This window comes from Notothenia rossii (genome assembly GCF_949606895.1).
Source record: "Notothenia rossii genome assembly, chromosome: 11".
NCBI classification, from domain to species: Eukaryota; Metazoa; Chordata; class Actinopteri; order Perciformes; family Nototheniidae; genus Notothenia; species Notothenia rossii.
The window spans coordinates 13,387,644-13,407,581 of NC_136910.1; the positions used below are offsets into that span (position 1 = coordinate 13,387,644).

General features: G+C 40.2%; 1 protein-coding gene across 2 annotated transcripts in view; it reads right to left on the reverse strand.

The window, feature by feature from the left end:
* adamts14 (ADAM metallopeptidase with thrombospondin type 1 motif, 14) overlaps positions 1-18,833 on the reverse strand; it is a 44,479-nt gene extending 25,646 nt beyond the window's left edge. The window contains exons 1-4 of one of the 2 annotated variants that reach the window (XM_079658505.1): positions 18,108-18,833; positions 17,240-17,679; positions 4,571-4,727; positions 1,264-1,460 (exon numbers count right to left, since the gene is read on the reverse strand). In XM_079658505.1, coding sequence (XP_079514631.1) covers positions 1,264-1,460; positions 4,571-4,727; positions 17,240-17,679; positions 18,108-18,186 — 873 coding nt within the window. In that variant the 5' untranslated portion in view covers positions 18,187-18,833. The remainder of the gene's footprint in view (positions 1-1,263; positions 1,461-4,570; positions 4,728-17,239; positions 17,680-18,107) is intronic. The other variant, XM_079658506.1, reaches the window with a different exon arrangement.
* Between the last annotated feature and the right edge of the window lie 1,105 nt (positions 18,834-19,938).

Sequence of the window (19,938 nt, forward strand, 5' to 3'; positions counted from 1 at the left end):
AGTCCCACCCATACTGGGATAATTACAAGGCCAGGAGGAGCACACAGAGGGCTGGGATCGGACTGTTGTGGTTGAAAATGAGAGTAGCAGCTGTGAGCTACAGGCGCTAGGTGTCCCTGGCTTGTGTACAGCATCACATCGACGTGGACAAAACCGGGTCCACGCTCAAACAACACAGCCATTGTGCGGCAGGCACCTCAGCAGTCACCTTGGCTTTGCGCAGACAGGATGTCCAGTAATCAATCCCTCAGGGAGAGTTTCTCCAGGTGGTACTACACATTCTGCAGCCACGGAGCAGGGATTCAGAGGGATTTGAGTGGGCAGAGCTCTTTCAGACACAGCAAGCTTGTGGCTTACGAGTGGAACTAAAGAGTGTTGACCCCTCGTTTGTTTCAAACTGCTCTTTTATTCCTGGAACTTTACTCTCCCTTAATAACGCAATTTCATCCATAGGTCTTCCATGAACTGATCCTCCTTGCCAGATCTGAAGTGCTTATCAGAGAGCACTACACACCAAGGACTGATGACTACACTTTTGCAGCCACTTCACAATTATAATCAGTCAAGGTCATTCAAATTAGACATTTCTCCCTGCCAAAGACATTTGGTCATAGAATGTGTATATTATATCCCAATTAAATAAACACATAATTTCATTTCAGCAGCTTGGAGCTCCTGGTGCTTGTTTCCATGACTGGCTTGCATACTCAACTTTCTAATTGGTCTAGTGCAGCTAATCAGACCACCATGCAGGGTCCAAATGGTAACTGTTACAGAGTGAAACCAGCACCCTGTGAAAATCTGACTTGAGGGATTTGGTCCCATTAAGCAGATTATGGTGGTAGGAGCTGGTGGAACCCGTAATGAATGAGCTGAGATTTATTTGTTCACCTCTCATCAGTAATCCATACACAGCCGGAGAGAGCAGTGTAGCAAGGTCTGATCTCAGACAGCTATAAGAGGAAAGAAAACCTCCATAGGTAGAAGATCACCAAAATAAGCAGCATTTTTACATCAAGAAGGGATATTTATAGAGCTGCAACAGTTTTGAGAACAGATTAATTGTGTCAGTCATTTTTTCTGCAGCTTTTCTTGCTTTATTTTATGTAAAAAGTTATTTGAATATCTATGAAGTTTGGATTGAAAGGAACGTTTGGATGGTTAGTTGCTGGCCTGGATATTTCATGTTGGGAATAGGCATAAACAAAAAGTCATTGGTGAGAGTTTGATCAGTATCTTATACAAACACCACAATAGACTTACTATATTCATGAGAGTGAGAACGTAATTCTGCACGTGCTCCTTGCCGTGGAAACGCACCACCGAGTCGTCCACGGCCAGCAGCACCTCGATGTTGTAGTCGTCTTTCTTCGCATGCCTCCTCTTTCGCTCGGACTCAGACAGTTTATGTTCGACGAGATCCAGAGCCACAGGAAGGTCTGCAATCCCGAAGTCTGTCACTGAAAAATATGAGCAGCACATAAACAAGTCAGTGAACAGACTTTTGGAATCCGAGGCATTTGTGATACGTCTACTCTAACTTCAGCTTCTGTGGTGTGATTTATGTCCGTGAATAAAACAAACTTCTGTGTTTGAGTCTCAGGATGCGCAGGAGGAATCCTTTGGCATTATCTACAGGCCTGAGGACTTTATATTTTCTAAATCACTTGATCTCTAGTCAAAATACTCCCCTCAGACTCGTAAATCGTTGGCCTACAGAGTGATAAGTGTATTTCCTCAAAGCCCCACATTAAGCCTAACTATAATATGAGCATTCATAGCACCAATCCCAGCTGAGTCGCACCAATTCCAAACAATATTAATCCATGTCATAAAGCACTTCAGCTGTTTTTTCTGTCCTTGTGATATCCATGCACACAGTATGCTGTCTGTAATGGCTGTGTGAGTTGAAACGCTCGTCAGAGAAACAAGGAAATGTGTGAACTTGGATTTCACAGATTCATGATGGGGCAGAAAGTGTGAGATGGCCAAGATCTCTGGAGATTAAGTGTCAATAACATCAGATGGGAAAAGTAATAAGTGAGATGCAATGATCCACAGGTTCAACATATATTCGTCAATCTGAAAACTGTCTATTATGTGAGAAACATACCATAGGGGCTATAAATAGAATTTTCTTTGGAAGATATTCATTAAAAAAGCCACATCTCTGAAGCAATATTATGTAGAAATTCGCATTATGGATGGCCTCTTGGCAAACAATAATCAAACCGTTACATTCCTCGGTAACACTCTGAAATTGTATTCCAAATTAAAATAATGTGTCAACCCAGTGAACTTGGCTCATGAATCTTAAAGGCTTGTGATGTTGCTTGGAGCTATACATTATTATAATCTATAAGACATTTTTAGTTCAAGCCTGCCAGATGCAAATAGAGTCATGAAACATTATCTTATGCAAATATTTTCAGAAGCAATTTATTCTAAATAACTAAAAGGTGAACAGATACATGCAAATGAAAGAGCAACACTTGTATACCAGTTGTAGAAGAGTTCAACAACTGAAAAACTGTTTTTTAAAAGCTTTAAACAAAATAATTATTTCCAGAGCAGTTAAGCTAAGTAATACCACACAATTTAGCATGGAGAGAGAAAAGTCAAATGAGAGCTCACTTGAGACATTGGCTTTTTAAGCAGGACAAGAATCTGGCAAATAAAACATGTGTAAAAAAAGATTTCATAACAGTGTGAAATGCTACAAACAGCAGCCATCAATGCTTTCTCCCATTAATAACAATGGGCAGAGATGGCGGGCGACTGAAAGTGCTTTGCGCAGGTACAGAAGGTGTCATGGAAAAGGTTAAAATGGCAGCAACTTTCTAGCTAATGGTGCTAATGGTGGCTCGCTGGTCTTCCCACATGCCCTACCCCGGAACCTGCGGTCTTCAGACTCTGGCTCCCTGCACCAACCTGTGAACCTTTGGGGATAGAGCCTTCAGTATGGCAGCCCCCACTCTCTGGAACGATCCACAACATCCCCACACTTGACGCCTTCAAAAGGGCCCTCAAGTCCCATCTGTCTGCCAAGGACTTTGGCCCCTAATCTATTTGTTGTTTTGTCTGTCGAAACTGTTCGTCTGACTGCCTTTTGTTTTTTTATGTTTGTTATGTTTGTTTATACTCCTGTTCTTCCTTGTAAGGCCACCTTGGGTGTTATGAAAGGTGCTATAGAAATCCAAGTTATTATTATTATTATTATATATGCAAATTCATACATTTATAGAATAATGCAGTCTATACATTTATAATGAAAAGCATTTCACGGGAGTGGTAAAATAGAATTAGATTTAGAAAAATGTGAAAGAGTGACTTGTTTAAAATTGAGCTCAAAGAGGAAAATGAAAAGACGCTGGGAGACTGAATGAATCAGTGAGTGAGACTTATCCTCCAGATGCTCAAGCTATTGTTGTACAAAGGAAGGAATAGAAAAGGAATTCATGATGGAATCGGGTTGGGTCTCTCTCATTGGCTCCCCTATCCTCCCCTGTCCCCACTACTACCACTGGAGCCCAGAATTCCTCACTTTACCAGCTGGTTTTAGGAGCACTACATCTGCCTAATAAATACATAGAAGTCATAGGAGTTTAAAAGCTGCAGAGTTTAAGGACAGTCCCAAAAGTTGGGTTAAGTGACCAAATCAGTTTGCAACTTCCTGAAAATGCAAATAATGTGATCTTGCTTTTCTGATTAAAGTGCAATTGTACACACTTTCATTTACTTAACTTCAGAAGATAAATAAATCAACAGGCACCAGAATACCTTCTTTCTTTTCAATTTTACATTTATTGTTTATTTTTTGACCCTTTACCTGGTTGTTATGGGGATGGTGTTACCAATCGTTTGCCTGTTTATGAAACTACCACACATGAAGCTAGCATATATTTTGAATTGGGTCCTTTACTTTGTGGGAAATTGTTAAAATTAGCATAATGGTTTGTGAGTTATGGCCATACATGTATGTTGTGAGGTCGCAGTGACCTTTGACCACCACATTCAAGGAATGTATCTAAGGGTGGATGTTTATGCCAAACTTGAAGAAAATGTCTTGCAGGTGTTATTTAGATGCCGTGTTTACAATAATTAGACACCGATGTCTGTACGGTCAGACAACCCAGAAAACATAATGCATCAAAAAAGGAAGGCAAAGTAAAGGAGCCAGGATAGTTTAAGTTTGGGTATCATTGCTACATTTAAAATACTTGATTTTCACTAAATTGGTTTTAGGATTATGCTAATAGAATTGTGTATCATATGGAAATGAACTAAAACCAATGGCTGCCTGAATCAGCAGGTAAGAAACACATTCAAAGTTAGCTGTTATTGAATGGGCTAAAACCACTGGGGCTTGAAATGCAGGTAAACCACTTAAAAGAATGGTGTTTTATTCTATTCTCCGGTGTGCAACCAAATCAACAGTGAGCCTCCGCTGTGCTTACACGTGTGCACCTACTCACACGTGCACACCCACATGCTCCCAGACAGTCAAATCACACACAGGCGCACACAGTGCTTTCTGTTTCCACTGACGTCAGGCCTTCCCTTCGCCTACCTTCATTGTGAAGGTCCTCCCTCCGAGGGCCCGTCTCCCGTTTGATGGCGGACCTGCGGTAAACCACATGGACCCGCCCCTTCACTTCCACGTCCTGTTGGCCTTTCTCGAGGGGCTCGATGAAAAACTCCCCATTATCAGTCCGGATCAGACCTGCCTGGAAAAAGAGGTTTTCAAATTAGTGCTCCCTTCTTTCTTCAAACGGACGGTAATTTCCCTGGAGCCAGTAATTACAGTGTGTCTGATCAATTCAAAGATTTTGAGAAGGGCTGGATATGGGCAATGACGCAGGTAGACACAATTTGGGGCCCTCCACCAACGAGACCTTTGCAAAGATTTTTCGAGTGTCACCATGATTTCACACTGCAACAGATGATGAGTGGCAATATCTCCATTCTGCTGTACGTTCCCATCTGCTTTATGTTGTTTGTTTGTTCAAACAATTCAAAGCTCAGCTGGAGCTCCGACAACGCTGCATTCAAGTTTTACAATTTATTTGAAGTGCTATCTTCCTCTCAACTGGCCTGATGTGCAATTTCTTACAACTCTTCTTTCAACCCCCCCAACAGACAACAACCGTGATCGTTCTGTTTCCATTCAAATGTAAGTATACAGCCAGGACAATGTACATAGGGTCCTTATTCAAAGCTCAACATTCTTTTATAAGCACCGAATTATGGGTTGGGATAAAATAGTCATGCCTGCGTCTTCTGCGGTGGATTTCTCCCCGGCTGCTTGTTGAATGTCATTGATAAATGGCTGCTAAGGGAGAATACCCTGCTCTTTCATTCAGAGGGACAGCCGTCATGAGTTGACATTTAAAGATGATTCACAAAAGGACAGTAGTTATGCTGTAATGACACCACATGCTTTGACACTTTAAATCCCATGTGACAAAGGGATAAGAAAAAAGGGATTTCTTTGCAGGATGCTTTTTTTCATAAACTGCTCTTTCCCTGTATCCTCCTTTAGAGTATCTGATCAGTGATAAAGCTCTGTGTTAAGTGGCATGGTCAGAACACTTTAAGAGAAGGCAAACATTTGGATGCACTCCATAAAGTAAACATCCTCTTTGTTGTATACCTGTGACTGAACTGAAGATAAATATTGAAATGGACTCATAGGGAAGTCATCATCCAGCTCTGCTTTGAACGACGTAAACACAACCTTTGAAGAGCCATACATATACACATGTCATTAAATCACATATTGTTCCAAAATAACCATTACGTCACATCATTACCTTTCTCTCACAGTTATTTCTGTCTATACAATAATCAAATTTGTTGATGTTGATTACCTCATCCGCTAGTTTGCAAGTCACCTAATGGGTGACATTTCACTGAGAATCACTTATTTTGAACACTGCCCCAAACCAAAAAAAAGAGGTGGCAGCCATTTATATTTTTTAATAGCAATGTATCAAATTGCAATGTGGAAGGGGTTGCTTATAGTAATGGACCTACGGAGAATTATCACCTGTATTAGCAGCACCAAACTGCAGCTTTCCAATATAAAAAATGTTGGTCGCTGGGAGGTGTGTTCATGTGTTTCAGGCGGTGGGAAATTCATGGTTCCTTCTGTCAATATGCCGCAGGCTCAGTACTTTATTTACTGATTGGCCGCATGTGTTCTATGGCCATAATTTGCTGCTAAAAGTATATCCGGGTATTTTGATTACCCAGATGTTGCAGTTTGTTGTGCTCAGAGTGGCCGACACAGCTTTCCATAGACAATGCATGGCAGCCAGCCACACTGCTGTGATTTGCTGTTAAAGATGGTTTCAAGTTATTGTTCAGCTTTCAGGCATGCAACATTACTCTTTAAGTTCACTAATACTGCTTACTCCGCCGCTTGTGTTGTATGCTGAAAATGCTTTTTAGTGTTTAGATCCCCTGTGCCTACCTGCTCATCACTAAACTAAATATTTAGCTAACATAGTCAAGCATATAGCAGCTGAGGACAAAAACAGGTAAGTGGACTTTCACTCTTCAGGTGGCCAGAGACAGGACTCCACATAAATCATTCATAATGTTGCTCCTTAACATGTTGAATGTGTAAGTATCAGCTTTTGTGGACAGAAAAAGCTACAAGGTTTCATGATTGTACACCTAACTTGCTTACATAAGTGAGAGTGCGAGTGGGATGCTAAAAGACGGCCTTCTTTGCAGTGTTGTTAAAATATCATACGTTCAACCAAGATGAGAGTTAACCAAAGGGTTTTGTCGTTTACCAAAAACAATCTTGGCTCATTTTTAAAACCTTTATGTGGATTTCATATCGGACAATTTTGTAAAAAGATTTTACTTTGATCCATTATGTGTCCTCATTTCGCCTTTGGGTCATGAGAGGATAGAGACTGTCCCTGCTCAAATTGTGCAACAAAATATCTTAACATCCGTCCAGAGAACATTGTTCCCTCATGTTTCCTGCACACTATACCAAGAGCTTAGTCCAATAGAAAAATAAATAAATACAAAAGATTTTAAAGTTACAGTTTATAATTGTTAATTAGGCAAGAGCACACATCCCAAGTGTGACCAAGGCAAGGCATAAACTCTGTTACATTCTCTAATGAACAAATAAGTAGCTGACGTATTTCTTCTCTCTGTTTCCAATGTTGTTTCCATTAAGCTTTATAAGTAAACTGTTCTTCCTGAGTACACTGTACAGTGCAGTTTATTTCATTTCACATATTCCTAAGAAAAAGATAAATCTATGCAGCCTATCATTATACTCATACAGCAGGCACACCAACAAGACGTTGGCAACACTGTGTGTATTTACAGCTGCAAAAAGAAATCTAAATACAGTGCAGTAAATAGAACATTGTGTCTAAAAAAACCACCCTTCAAAATCCTCGGCATGCTGTTGCTCGGCACTAACAACCCCAACGCTGTAAACTCTTTAAGTTTGGAAATTTGACAGTGAGGGCAAAGAGGAGTGAAAGAATCTGTCCAGCCCCTGACCAGGAAATGCCAAGTAAGACATGCTCGAATACTTCCTCTGTGGTCTCTTATTTCAGCAGAGGGTGGAAAGAGAAGCCGGGTCTGTGAGGGGAGAGAGCAGCAGCATCTGGAAGGGCCTACAGAGGAACCAAATGTAAACATGTGTACATTGCATGCTGAAGGCTGGGGTCTGAGAGGGTGTAGGTTTGCTGTCAGAAGTTACAAGGGGACGAAAAACTATTGGGTTTTCAGTTAATGTCTTTGTGGCTTCATTCCACTGGAAATTAAGATATGGAAAGGATTTGGAAATCGGAAAACTGGCCTCTTTTTTGAGTTTCTTATCACTCTAAACTATTCTTATATAAATAAGAATAGCATCTTTAGTTTTAAATAGAATATTCATCTTAAAACTTCGCAATTGGGGTATTTTCAGCCCTCAGCAGTGTTACAAACAGGTATTGATTTATAAAGACAACACAAGACAGGCAGCGTTAAGGGAAGGGCCTAGCACATAAAGAACAGTAACTCTGGATTCTGCTATTAGGGATATTCACAAGTCATTCAACCATTCAATCAGTTTAGCAAGCCTATGTGTAGCCTGGGAGGCGAAACCCAGGGAAGCAAAAGTAACCAAGGCAGCAGAAGGCATGTACATAAACATATCTGTATTTTTTGGGATGTAATGCAAGTTGATGGGTCATTAACACCGTACTTAGTCTTTGTCAGATTACATCCTGCATCTACGCCTCACCGGTGCCTTGAGTCATAAATAACAAAAGTCAAAGCCGAAATCTCCCTTCACATCACACGGAATTAATTAAAAAACATTTTTGGGATTCAGTGCTACCAATTAGCAGGTGCAAAACAGACCTCCTAATCACCCACCACAAAACATTTAATTTTCAGTTTCAGATTGCACACTGTGATGCACACATACAGAATGATTAGCTTTTCTAGGAAAAAAGAAGTGAAGCGATGCATACGTCATCCGGTTGCTCCATGTGATGTCAGACACCTGGGATTATTAGAAGATTTGCAACTTTGGTGGAGAAAATATTTTCCCTAAAAGAAACTTGAGGCAGTGAAGCATCCTGCAATTTGACTGACAACACACCAAAAGCAAGTAAAGCTAACTCTCAAGCTCACCGGGGCACTACATTGCACACATCAGTAAGAGCATCTTTGAAGATGTAATTTCAGAGAGACTTCTTTCAGCTGTGCAAAATAGCAGTTGGAGTCTGACACCTGCTCAGAGCAGCATGCACACTGAAGCAAGTAAAAAATGAGGCGAAAGCTGTGCCGTGTGTAAAAAAGTTGCTGCTGTTAATGTGTCTATTTAAAATAAATGTGTTGGCATGAATGTGCTTACAGACAAAGCTTTGGTTTCAGATGAGCGAACACAGAGTAGTTGAAAAAAGAACATTTACAATGAATGTAAGTAAAACAAACCGGTACCACTTTACAATAAGACTACCCTTATAAAGGGTTGACGAATAGTTTGTAATTCATTTATTAATTAGGTTGTGAACACTTTATAAATCATTAATAAGCTTTTATAAGACATGAGATAAACAGGGCAACTGTGACCGGTTGCCTGCCAAATAGTGAGCCCACATTGATCTGTACTGCTAAGTCTTATATTGGCTACCTAGCTTACTTCGTCTTCTTCATCAGCCAGCATCCTTGGTATCTGTTGCTCACTGAGTTGATTCTCGCTAAGTAGCCAATATAAGGCTTAGTCATCTTGCCAAATAGTGAGCCTGTGTTGATGTATGAAAACTATGTTGGATTGGTTTATAAATGGTTCTTAATAATTAATAAAGTGTTTACAACCTAATTCATAACCTAATTATAAACCCTTTTTGAATCCTTTCTAAGGGAAGTCTTATTGTAAAGTGGTACCAACAAACCAACCTACGATTTATTTTCAATCTAAAAAACCTAGTTTGTACTACCGTCATAAAGGCCTGAGTAGTGTCACAGGTGTTCATTTCTGACTGAATACAGCCTAACAACCTGTGTTTAGCCTGGAAGGCTTGTTTCTTTCAGCCTATAGTGATATTCAAAGGCGTCTCAGAGGTGTGAGTCAACATGTTTTACCAATTCAGTTCTTCTGTCATCTACACTGTGGTTTCTGAAACAGATTGCTCATACACTCAAAAGCACAAATGGGAACCATGCCAGCCAATAATTTGTGATTGATCCGGCTATGTATAGGCCCAAAGTACTGTAGGTCTTATTCTGCGCCCTAGGCTTACTCCCACAATGTGATATTTCCATCTGCTTGTTTGCTGCTCACTTCCTGCAGAAGCACCTCCACTTCAGAAATATTTAAGTGCCTCTTTAGACTTTGGTTTGTGCCTTCTTGACGTAATGCTCTTAATGTTTCTTCTATCTAGTGTGCACACTGCCCTTCAATCTCATGTATTTTTTGCCGGCAAATACAAGGTCAATAAGATTCACCATTATAAGAGTTTTTTTTTTTAAAAAGCCATCACTAGAAAAACGCAGTCATAAAAACACTGCTAGTGTTAAATTGGTGTGATTTAAAGCAGATACCCCGTAAGGTGCATTAACGACAAACACAATATATAAATGGAACAAGTCCCTCAGGCCCTGCTTGAGCTGCAACGTGCAAGGAAATCAAAGTCCAGCCGTCATTCCAGGAGCTTAACCTGTAATTTGTGGCACATTGTTCAGCAACATGTAATTTCGGTTCCAGGCACGCTCTTTGTTGATCCCAAAGCGAGACACAGAGAGGGAGAGAGTACAGGTAATCCACTTTCATGCATTGAGATCCAGGTATGAATGCTAACGTCACACAGTTATCTGTACAAATTGAAGTCACAAAATCAATGCGAAATCTGACCTTAATCCAATATTCATAAAACAGCCGGGGTTACAGTGATGCTGTGTTATAACCAAGAGGATCAGTAAACCAGGAGGTAATCAATGCTGAGTGGTGCTGGACACAGAGTCGCGGGTTTGAAATAATCGTATGAGACAGCTTGCGTGGACAGAGGATTACTACTTGGTTCCTTTTCATCAGCTTTCACATCTCACTGTGCAAGGCCACAAAGGGCAAGCATAGCTGGTGATCACGGCAAGGATTATGAAGAGATAATTTGGCTTATAATTATCGTCACTCATCTGCATGAGACTAATATCAAAGGTTAGAAAAATATAATAATTTTGCCATTCCATTGAATTACTTGAAAGAAGTCGAAAATTACATGGCTGCGGTTAATTGGTTTTCAAAGAAAAGCTAGTCTGTTTAAAAGGAAAATTAATGTTATTATTATTATGAGGAGAGGGATTAGGGGGAGGAATGGGAGGAGGGAGGCAGTGTAGCAGCAGCAATGGGAGTATTATTATTACAAGAATAGGTTGTTGTAGCATTAGTAGAAGTACACTCAAAGCAACTTTAACTGACCTCGAAGCAGGCCGCTGTGTCTGTAAATGCTTTGGCTAAACTTGGTGTATGACTGTGTTGTGATTGTGTGTTTTTTTTAATTGTTTGTAACTGTAAAACTGTCTGAAACTGTGCTGTTACCATTCTTGGGCCAGGACTCTCTTGAAAAAGAGATTTTTAATCTCAATGAGACCTATCCTGGTTAAATAAAGGTTAAATAAAATAAAAATACAATGACACTAGAAGAAGTGGTAGTAGTGCTAGAAGAAGAATGAACAGTTGTAGCCGTAAAACAGAAGTAGTAGAAGTACTAGTAATAATGTCTAGAAGTAATGGTCATATAATACATAGTCAGATCTCAATCTCCCATATTTTTTACACATTTTAACACCTTTTTATTTTTGGCTATCACTAAGTTTCGGTCTGGCCTTGCACCTCGTCCTCCTCAGTGAGTGAGCGACAAAGAAAACCTTAAGAAAAATAAATGCTTGAGCTATTTCAGTCTTCCTGGAAAGACGAATTCTCCCTTTCTTTCTTGCATCAATTAGTAGTAGTATTGGTAGAAGTAGCAGCAGTAGTAAATGTAGTGGAAGTAATGAAGGTTGTCATTGTGTCGCGCATAAATAACATTTTCCCCAGCCTCCAACAGGCTTACAACACCATTATTTCAAAAAAGAGACCAAAACAAGATTAACAACATTCAAATAATAAATCCTCCTGACATTTTAAGCTTTAAAAAAAAGTAGTCCAAATAATGAACAATAAAATAACCATTCCATTATGTCATCGTCCTTGAACAAGACAGTAAAAGTAGTTGTTGTAGTAGCAGTAAAGATAGTGTGCTTCTCGTTGTTGGTATTTGTGTGTGTGGGTATTTGCAGGTATCCTGTATCACAGTATGTATTTCAATAAGCACACACACTAACACATGTTCAGACAGACATGCGGTAACTGCTACAAATAGGGATTGGACTTAGAGGAAATAAATCACATAACTGGCTGAGTCGTTGGGCTTCCACTGATGGAGCTCCTAATTTAGTGCCTTTACCTTGGTGCCAGCGGAGAACTGGAACACCAGAGGATACTGGAATACTGGACTGGGACCAGAAATTCTGCAAACATGCATGAATAGAACAATTTATGAAAGCACTTTCCGTCTCCAATTGGATGGAAAACTGCCCTACCACCACCCCGAAAAAAGTAAGCCTGCTGACTGTTGCTAGGTGTCTCTCTCTCTTTTTAACTGATGGACACAGAAATAGCGCTCTTCCGACTGCGGTCATCCGGCACTCGTGTTTCCATCACACATGTAATTCAATCAGCCCGTCATCTGCGCTAATACGAGCAGCACCGGTATAATCATAGCCATCACTCATCGCTACACAACAATAGTTCATGCTCGCCTGGCGTGCACAGCTGTTGCGATCTAACTGGAGTTACAGTCGGAGGGGAAGATAGCGCAGACGCTGACTTGTTGGTCAATCAAACACAAACTGTATGAGAGTACATCTGAAAGTGTTTTGTTTTGGTGCTATTTTTCATTCACTTTATCTGCAAACTCAGCTGACAGTCTGGTAATGCTGTGAGGCTAAATAAGTCCAGACGATACCAGATTAATTTGCAGCTTTACTGTATGACTGTCTTATCTGTCATGAGCTTGGAATACCATAAATCTTGCACCTCCTGGCACATGGCAAGAAAACGTAATCTGTTAACGATGATGTCATGCCTGGCTATACGTGATTCATCTTGGTGAAAATGTCCACAGATTAGAGCACACACTGATAACAAACCTTATCATGTAATATAAAGAAGTATTGAAATAGTTGCTAGAATCGCAGGGTTAGGCATTGTGACTGCTTGTGTGTTCTTCAACCGTGAGCACTTTATTTCCAGGAATGAGAAAAAGAAATTCTAGGAAACTGTGATATGCATCTTTTTCAATACAGCATGTGTGTGTTCTCTTAAAGGAAACACATCAAACATTTTGAAGATGAATTGCTGTTGGCACGTAAAGATCTAGGCACAGTTTATCTAAGCGATTTGTCCCGTATGTGGTGACCTCACTGCATGCTCTTTCTCCTTCCAAACCACTTCTTTCATCAAAACTCCTTCAAGTCTCTCGACATCAAGCAGGCACCGCAAACTCTGTTCATCTCCAAATGCCTCCAGAACACGCCTGCATGCACAGACATGTTTATGTTGTTTTGATGCATGGAGACTATTCATTCTAATCACAAAAAAAGAAAAACATATTTTTCCAAATGCAGTATCTGTCTATGTATTACTGCTGCCATCCCACACATGAAGGCTGACATGTCCTGATTCTAAAAGCTTTGACAATTGACATCTGAAAAGGCACAATTACCGACAAACTGAATAGAAACTCAGACCTCAATGTCACCAATATTAATTGGAAAATATTTAATTTACAGAAAGGAATAAGATAAAATCCAATCAAACTATACGAGTCAAAACACACTGAGGGCCATGAGGGAGCAAAACTCCAGAAATGCTTCAGAGGAAGAACATACCTTATCTTATCTACAAATGTATAGAAAAGGATCTCAGACTTTGGTCTTATCTGTAGTCCACATTTTTTTAGACCCTTGACTGTATCATGATGCTGTTTCCACATTTGTCCCAGATGTACAATATGCTAAGTTAACATTGAAGAAAAGGGCCATATATGTTATCTGGGATTTACCTTCTTTGATTATTTGCTGGTGTTATGTGCCAGGCAGGCTGTACTTATGTGGTTTTCCTTCCCTCCTGTGTTTCTCTCTTCTCCCTGTCTTCTGCACAGCTAATCAGCAGCTGATCGGTATCTGCCTGTGCACCTGAGTCTGATGGCTGATTGGATCCTCTGAGCCTCAGCTGGCCTATCAGCAGCCAGGGCCGACCATAAAGGAGGCACCCAGGAAGTCTTCTCGCTCTCTCTCACCCTGGGCCTGTTGCTGATTTAGGAGCCTGCAATTGACTGCCTTGTTAAGAAAGTCATTCTACTTTGTTTGTTCTAACCTTTGATAAATGTGTGTGTGTTGAGAGGTGGGGTATTTAGGTAAGTCTGGGGTACCCTGTACATTTCTCATCACGTAGGTAACTAATGTTAAGACACACCAGGTTAGCGGATTGTTGCCACCCCTGTATTCTGTTTTGTCCAGTTCTGAGTAGTTTAGTTAGTGAGGGTTTGAGTTTTGGTTTCAAAGGATAGATGTAGAGATAGGCCTGGTTTTGTTTATGCTTAATTTTTTTGTTTGGCACAATCTCCTTTGTCTTCTTCTTCTTCTTCTTCTTCTTCTTCTTCTTCTTCTTCTTCTTCTTCTCCTCCTCACACAAAGAGTATTTCTGTTAAACTTCTGTTCAGTTAGGTTGTTCAAGGAATAAACCTTTTTGTTAACCTGTACGCTGACTCTCATTTGTATTGGTTGTTGTGTGTTATTGTCTCCAGGTCCCCTAGACATTAGTGGGGACGTAACAGCTGATCATTGATCTACTGTCTCCTTGCATCGATATTGTCTTTATTGCCCGAAATCCGGATAAAGGAGGCTTCACGTCAGCCAAAACTATTTTTGTAGGTAAATATGTATGGTATTTTTAACCTGATCTCTTCCAATTCTGAAATCATACATCCATGACAATAAAATGTGCATGTTATGAATTTCTTTCATCAATCATTCATCTTATGACCTGAGTGCTGCATAAAGACCCTCCTCTTTCATTGGTATTTCTAAAAATCTGAATTTATGAGACTGCAGTTTCTGTATGCTGATTGTATTACAAGTACAGTTAAAAGATGTTAGAGATAAAACAATTGTATTGCCAGCCTTGAACCTCACACCATGCTGTTCACATCAAATCGTATGTATATAGAGAAGGTAAACATTACCATGTTCGACTGTTTTCAGAAAACTCAAGGAAATTGTTTGATAGCAGTTGGCTGTGTGAGTATAAAAATACTTCACAATGAAAATGTTTCACTGTTGATTTATTTTAGGTTTAAATACCTTGAATGACAGGTTTGGCTGAATAAAAGGCATACATTTGTCTTGTGTTTGACAGGCACATAAGGTGCATTAAGCGGATTCATCTGAACTTTTTTGTTTTTTAGATCTAGCGATATCTAACACAACCTTTATAATAACGCCTTGTGCAGCATTCTTGCCTTGATTCCTGGAAGGTCACATACTGTCGCCTTTCAATAAACAAACAGTTGCCTTTCAAGAATTCACATTGTTATTACAGAACACGGCAGAACATTTTACGCCACCCACTGTCATTGCATTTAGAAAGAAAGAAATGACTTTGTGACAACGTTTTTTATCTGTGTTGAAACTGAAATTACTGCATGAGGGCGAGAAAATACAGCAATGTCAAAACACAGTACAAGTGTTGAGAGGTCTATTGTTTTCATTGTGTTGTGCTGATGCCACATCAAACGCTTGGCTGTCCTTGCAAATGCATCAGAAAGCATGAAATTGTTGGCTTGTGGAAACTCTATTTGCAAACAATAGACTTCATTCAAATACATCGTTTTTTTTGCCTTGAGATGTCAGAGTGTGTGATAACTTAGAAAAGGACTTCTAACTCAAAGTGTTTATTTCTCATGTACAAAAGCTCCAGGGTCAGAGGGTTATCGTCAACCCCATTCTTAACTTGTCATTTCTGTCAGAAACATAAAGAGAGCTGACTCAGAAAAGCTTAGGAGTAGCCTTGCTTCGGTCAACCTGCCACTTCAAATGTCACGCTCAGGGTTTGAAAGTTCACTCTAATTTGGCCGACTGCAAACATCCATTAGCGGCTCTGCTCTGTCCCATCAGCGACAGTGAGCACAAAAGGTGACAAATACATAGATTGGTGGGTATGGTGGGGACATGCAATGCTCTGGAAGACGAAGTGAGCTGGAATTGTGTCAAATAATTTGGAATTGATTTCAATTCAGGCTAAATAAAGAGCCTCAAAAGCCATTTGGTATACAGGTCAACAAAATATTAAACTCCAAGCTCTTCAGAGATCTGTTCAAGCTCATTTATGTTGATAGTCCTCTGTACTACTAAGGCTTAGCAAAGTTTCCAAACCGTCCCACCTTCCTTTAATTCATGTTACCCTGTCCTTCCTTTTCCCACTTTATTGACTTCTGCTACTATCACTAAAGGCAAACCCCCTACAAAACCAACAATAACTTTAAAGACCCTTAAAGCTTCTCTGGTCAATAATTCAATAATAACTTGGGTGAAATTTCTGTGTAATTTGAAAGAGGTTGCTCATTGTGATTAACCTGCAGACAAGTATCACTCGACTGTCGTTCCTCTTTGCTTTACAGAACACTCTAGCATATTTTTCTCATAGCTTAGGTTTAAAAGCAGGCAACTTTATGGTTGTGGCTCTCTTGCTGATCTTATTAACACCATTGTCGGATGGAGCTGCAGCAGCTTTCAGGCTTCAAACACCCACAGCTAGCTTCAGTAAAAATAGCTCTTAATCAAAATAGAGCAATTTTTTTCTCAGGAGTTTGTGGAGACCAAAAACAGAGCTAAAAAGAATCTGACTATTGGGCTAATGTTAATAAGTAGGCCAGAAACTCCAAATGATGGATACAATTGTTATTAATCTCAATGTTTGTTTGGAGGCTTCTTGCACTTACGAAACCTAAATGGAACCGTTTTGTAGTCTTGCAACATGCTATGCATTGGCAAATATATGTGCTCGGCTATTTATCTCGTAGAGATAGAAAAATGAAAGGATTCAGATTTACTTCTCGGATTCTATATCCATTGTATTCAATATCTCAACCCTACTGCTCCTTTCTCATCAACAACCTTTCAAGCTTGCACGTTTTTAAGCATTTTTCTTCTGCTCTTTCTTCAGTTAGACCGGCTCGATTCTAGCCCAATCATCTGCTGCCTGAGGAACTCCTAAGCAATGGAGCAGGATCTGGACACGCAAACTGCCACATATGCTTGCTGGTGTACAGAGAAGAGAAGTATTTTGGCAAGAATACGAGTGTTTGAAAGAAACTGTGCATACTGATGACAACATAAATGATGCTGCAGGGCTTTGAGTTTGGGTAGTCTCTCATTAAAACACCAAACTACAATCATGGAGTGACTCTTAAGCCATCACAGGTGTGAATGTTTGTTCCTTCAAAGAAGGGTATATTAAAAGAAAGACTTTTAAAGAATGTCTTATATGAAGATGTGGTGCACATATTCCAAATTCTAAGTGGCACTGCAAAAGAAGGGAATGCATATTTTCCCCCAGCTGCGTCTATCTCAATCAGACTAATATTTCAAGTATGCATTGACTTACCAGTCCGTCACAGTTGCTGATAGCCACAGAGGCCTCCGGCATGTCGCTGACGTCTCCAGTAAAAACACAGTCCCTGTGGATATGTTCCTTGGCCTTTTCCACAAAGTCCTCATGCCATTCCACAAAAGCCCCCGGGGCCACCAGCCTCCTGTTGGCCCTCAGGCGGAGGTGCAGTTCTTTTCCAAACACAGTGACATTGAAAAACAAGTGCTGCGTAGAGGCGGGGGTGACCGGGGGCATCTCGGGGGCACTGCGGGCCACCCTCCTGCTGCTGCTGCTGCTGCTGCTGCTGCTGAAGGCTGAGGCGGCATCAGCATCAGCATCACCATCACCATTACTTCCACTTCCAGCAGAGACCACGTGAGAAATGTACCGGCCCTGGGAGTCTGTGCTGAATGGCACGATAAGACCATATTCACTTAACTTTCCAGAGAGTTTTTCTGATGGGACAGATAGTGTCAAGTGAGAATCACATTCACAGACCTATGGCAAGCTCTTATGGAAAAAGACTATAAGGGAAAGTTGGCTGAATGACTAAAAAGGCATATTGAATTATAGAGGCCAGAACTAAACATTATGACATGCTTATTTTTATATTAAGCATTTAAAAGCTGTACAATGAAATTATGTTTGTCTTTAAAACACTAAAGTAGAAGGCTATGAGTAATAATTCTGCAGACAAAAAGGGGAGTCAAGCAGTTCAACACACTGCATTGACTTCATCCATAACAGTTAGGCTGTCAGATTTATTATGTGGACCTATTAATGGAATTAGGCCATCATTTTAGATAATTGACCCTCCACATTTAGACTTTTGAGTGCACAGATTATTGATATATATTGCAAAAAAAGTAAGTGGATAACTCACCATGTCTTTCTGCAGCGAAAATATGATCCAAAAAAAGTTGACAGAGTGAAAAGCACATCAATAAATACGTACAATCCATAGCGAGGGCTATAGTGTGAAAGCAGCCACTTCAGCGCTGAGTTTTCCTTTCTGTTGTAAACTTTGAGCAAAGTCCTTCCTTATGAACAAAAAGCGCAAATGCAGGAGAGGTCCTCAGAGTTGAGCTGCAGCGAAGCAGCCGGGCATTTCTGAGCGTTTCCCTCTAGACGCCAAACTGACGGATACTCAAAAGTTGTTTCCAATCTTTTGGCCTGTGCTGAACTGCATAGACCAAGACTGTCCCATCCATTTAGGGAGTTAAGGGGGGGATATCTGGGGTGCTGATGACGACAACTCTCCCCGGTAAAAACCAGGACGGTTTGAAGAGGTAGCCCACTTTTTTTTCCAACCCGTCTCCGTCCCTTTCCTTCGTCAGATAACTTTTTTTTTTAAAGGCAGGAGTGCAAGTTAACGCACGCCTACGCTGAGAAAAAAAGTCGGAAGAGTTCAGATAAAGTGTGCAGAGACAGAGTGTCCCGGTGGTGAAACATCTGCCGTCCAGTCGTGCACCATTACGCACCAATGGTTCGGCTGCGGGACTCTCCACTGCTCAACTTGAAGCCGCTACCAGCCAACAGTGGGAGCGCCTTCTCTCCACCAGACAACCACATATTAAGCCAAGCAATTTTTTTCTCAGCTCAAAAAAGAAAAGAAACGAAAAGTAGCTGGAGACGTTATATCATCCTGTCCACCTCCAAAGCTAATATCTTACAAAAAGTCCCTCTTAAAACGGGTGAAATGTATGCCAGATGCATGGTTATAACTCATATATGTTTACATGAGGCCACAAACACGTCAGTGATAACGCTGCAATAAATCAGGAATGACAGAGGTCAAAACGTTCCAATGCACGTGACTTTGACTTGTTTGGACAACATCGAATAAATTATTATCTTGTGTTGGTTTGAAGACGGGAATTAGACACATGTTGAGAATCACAGATATGCATACTTGATAACACCTAACAACAACCCAGTCAAAAACCTCAAAGGGATATGTCATTTACTTGACAAAATCCCCAAATATTAAGAACATTACTTTAAAAAAATCAATATTAAAGAAGAAACAGTAGATCAAATGAATTTTTGTTTCCCAAGTGTATCTTAAAATAATGCTCATGAGTGCAATGAAACAGTTATTGCTGTTATTATTCCTTGTATTCGTTTTGTGCTATTATAGACTATAATATTTGAAGCCAAGCCATTTAGACAATGCCTTCGAAGGTGAAGGGAATATTTTGAGTCAAGAATTACTTACGTGAGAATTTTTGAAAGTCTTTTTTTCAGTAAACTGCCTTTTTTGTGTCACTTAATGTACTGTCAACTGCAGCTTAGTTAATGTTAATGCTGTTACTTTTTATATGAGCCAGTGCTGACTGGAGGACAATTAAAATCTACCAAAACACTGTGCAACGTACATATTTATTTGAACATATGAAAAAAGTCCAACCCATCCATTTACAGCCAAATCAAGTGCTTTCAAAGGTAAGGTAATGTGATTTTTACGAACTAATCATGTTCTATGTCGATTGAATACAGTCTAGTATAAACAAAAGCAAGCCTTTCATGATCCTAATTAATGACATTATGCAGTTTTCATCTCAAATATTCATAATCTGGGCTAATCCTGCAGATGTCACTGTGAGCATATGTTCCATTTGCAGAAAGGGAACGAATCCAACACCATCATTAGAGTTTGAAAAGGTGTGAAAACTCTCCAGTAGATTTCATCAGAGGAATGACAGCCTGTTAAA